This window comes from Pygoscelis adeliae, unplaced genomic scaffold (assembly GCF_000699105.1).
Source record: "Pygoscelis adeliae isolate BGI_AS28 unplaced genomic scaffold, ASM69910v1 Scaffold53, whole genome shotgun sequence".
NCBI classification, from domain to species: Eukaryota; Metazoa; Chordata; class Aves; order Sphenisciformes; family Spheniscidae; genus Pygoscelis; species Pygoscelis adeliae.
Genome location: NW_008824468.1, coordinates 1,482,638 through 1,486,152, shown reverse-complemented (window position 1 = coordinate 1,486,152; position 3,515 = coordinate 1,482,638). Strand labels below are relative to the sequence as shown.

Below are 3,515 nucleotides of genomic sequence, written 5' to 3'. Positions count from 1 at the left end.
AGGAAATGGGATGCTCTTTTGAACTGCTGAGCCAAAAAGAGGATCCAGGGAGACTTCACTTCTGAGATTTTTACCTACCCCGTCTTTATGAGCTACCAGAAGCTTTCAGAGTCAAAATATAAGTGAAAGAACTACTTCCATTTTAACTATGTACTACAAACTTTGCTTTTTTTTCCTTAACTGCTTATTTTCTCCAGATGGGTATTCTACACTATTTGGAAGAAACAAACTGAGATCTGAACATCAAGAATATTTGAGATTATCCTAAATGTACATGCTGCATGGAGCATATAGGCCTGCCACGTGCTGCATATTGGCATCTTGAACCTTTAAATTATATGCTGTAGATGATCCTGAAACTTAGTCATGCTATTGATTGTGAATTCTTTAAATGTTTTTTATTATTATTTTAATTTAAAAGCAAATGGAAAATGTATATTTTGATGAGCTAGGGTGTTATTTTTGAAAGTCAACTTAAAGATGAATAAGCAGCAAAACTTTATAGCTGCCTGAATGCACTGAACCTTTAGAATGTGATCCTTTTTATTTTTTGTAGATCTTCACAAACTGATTGATTAAAAAAGACATCTTTAGCATTTCATCCCTGAAGGGTGGTCCATGGAGTTTGTTTTGGGTTTTTTGTTTTTCCACCAGATTTTTTTCTGTGGTGCTTTTTAAGGATGGAGGGGGTTTTGTTTGATTTTTTTAAATGAACATCGCAGTGCTTCCATATAGAGAAAAAGGGCATAACATAAAAAAAAGGAAAAAAAAAAAGGAAAAAAGTCTTCTGAAAGGATACCCCAAATCCTTCATTGCAAAGGGAAAAAAAAGCTAGTCGTCTTAAATTTTGTTTATTTACTCTGGTTTCATTCATCATCGCTGTAATCTCTTCTGAAGGAGAAGAATCTTTGACCTTCCACCTCATGGAATTCTTTAGCTGCTGCCATATCGATTATTTGGATTTTGATATGGATTTGACAGTAGGTTATAGAGGCACTTTGAACTCCATCAGCATGAAAATTAAAGCTGGCTTTCCATACCACCACAGTGCAAGAAACTGAGTGTAGTGAGGTTCTTGTGGGCATACACTCCTCAACCCTATGGGAAGCACTAGGTTCTTGAAGAAGGAAAGGTCCCTTTAGAGGGCAAAGAAATGTGGGTGTGATCTAGATTCATGTGCACCAGTACTGAATGTTTTGAGGCAGTATCTATGCTACAGTAGGGTAAGTCCTAGTTGTATTGCCACAGATTGACCATGTTGGGTGGGGCTCTTGCTGAATTAGATTGACTTGCAGTGTAAAAATCAGCAGAAGCTAGGTTGCATTGTAGTCTTGTTCTGAAAGATAAAAGCATTTTTCTTTAACTGTTCTCATGTTCTCTGAAAAGTTATATTTTTGTAAGAATGTGCTATGTACTGACTAAAACTTTGCTTTCAAAGATCCCACTTGAAAGGAGGTAGGAAGGATATAACCATTCTGTGCATTTCTGTACATTTCCAAGATAGAATAAAAAGTGCACTATTTCCCTAAACACTCTAATCCTGAACCATAATGATGTTGTTTTTCCTTCAACAGCTAGTATCAACATTTTCTTAGTTTAATTGGTTCGAGTTGATCCCCCCCGAGATACTGTTATTGAAAACAAACAAATAAAAAGCACTCCTGAGATCTGTATTCTTAAATCATACATAAAGAATTATATATGTGGGACACAGTAAAAACTGTTCATGAAGTCTGAGTAGCCTATGTAGAATTCCAGAGTGATACTGGAAAACTTGCAAATATTTGCTCTTCATTTGGTGTATAAATATTTTTGTATTGTACAGTTGTGCTGTTAAAATGCTTTCAGTTTGGAGAGCCAATAGAAGTATTCTTCACTCTTACTGTTTTAAATTATTGCAGTTAATGTTAATTCTTTAATATACATGGGGCACAGTTCTTCCATGGCCTACAGCTTGTGCATCCCTAAATACTCCCAAAGAGCAGAGCCCCCCTCTAAACAGGAGGAGAGAAAGTGTCTTGCGTTTCCCTGAGTGTTTTAGCTCTGTTGTATACATCCCAGAAAATACCTTGATATTATTGCCTATGACCTAGTAGTGACTCTTCATTTATGATACAGGACTGCAGTCAGTGTATTGTATAGCTGCAAATGAATGCAGATGTCCTACAAACAGTTACGTGTATCCTTAACTTTGCGAGCATGAATATTCCTATTGATTCTTGGCGTGATTGCTCATGTAGGTGAAACTAAGCACATAGGCATTCACTGGGACGGGGCTTACAGCATATATGTACCTGAGTGAGCTTGATAGATGTAGAAATCGGTTGCAACAAGTAGGGGTGGCTGTTTTTTAGCGAAGAAACTTGTGAACTGGAAGATGACTTAATATGCTTGCTGGCTTGCTGTACCAAGGCTAGCACTTTTCTTTAGCATGGCTGCACGAGGCTGCCTGAGCACAGAGATGTTGGGTGTGCAGGGATGTTCTGTAATCGGTTCCTGGAATGACCAGGGGACCTGAATTATATATTGACAGGTGAGAGGCAGTCGTGCTTGCAAATCTTTCCTTTTCAACTGATAGACTATAAAGATAGTTGGAGGAATTATTTTTTTCTTTAAACTTTTTTAATGTAGGTTTTTAAAGTGATAGATGCAGTAGAAAGCAATTCAGCAAACACAACATTTTTAAGTTGCTGAATTGATTCTGAGCGAATATATACACACTGTCAGTCTTTATTTGTTGCTGTAGTGTAGATTTTTTTTTTTAAAAAGGAAAACAAGTCTCTCTGTGTTAGAATTTTCAAATGCAAACTGCTATAGCTGATCAGTTTTCCGTGTTTAAGGCCAGTTGGGAAATAGCTATGATTGCTGCACTATGTATGCAAACAGTTCCCAAGATATGGTTAACGTTAGGGTTTTCTTAATTATTCTTTGCACTAAATGCTGCTTCCACCTAGAAATGTGATTTAAATTTAAAAACTTGATTGATAGTAGTTTGTGCAAAGAGAAGACTGCTGGCGTTGTATCTACTGCATCAGTGCAGTGCACGTGTTAAAATAAAGGTACGCTATTATTACTTGTGTGTTTGAATTGTTAAATACATCATGGATTCAGTGTTAAAATGACAGAATTGATGGGTATGATGCTTACCATTGTACCTCTTTTTTTCTTTTCCTTGTCGCCTAACAAACATAAAGGTACTTAATGGTCCTTTTATTGAGTATCTTTTCTCTCTGTCTCAGGTCAATAAATTCAGTTATTTTCCATATAATATATGCTCAGATAAGATACTCTGTAGTATGGAGCAGCGCATCGATGTTTGCGATGGGAGGATCACTTGAGGCTTCAGTGATCTCTGCCTAGAAAGAGTTAATTTTCTGTATAGTACTGTAGATGTGAATTCTTTGGAGGTGTGTAAGCATACGTTTTAGTTTTTCTGCTGAAGTGGCAAGTTGGCTTTGGGTGGCAGTGTGACATTGTGTGGCGTGGGGAAGATAGGCTTAGGAGAAATAAATGAG

General features: G+C 36.9%; 1 protein-coding gene across 1 annotated transcript in view; it reads left to right on the top strand.

Moving 5' to 3' along the window:
- Positions 1-3,067, top strand: part of SMS (spermine synthase) — a 35,158-nt gene extending 32,091 nt beyond the window's left edge. Inside the window, exon 10 of the mRNA XM_009321135.1 lies at positions 198-3,067. Within this exon, the coding sequence (XP_009319410.1) occupies positions 198-240 (43 nt within the window). The 3' untranslated portion in view covers positions 241-3,067. The remainder of the gene's footprint in view (positions 1-197) is intronic.
- Positions 3,068-3,515: the final 448 nt, after the last annotated feature.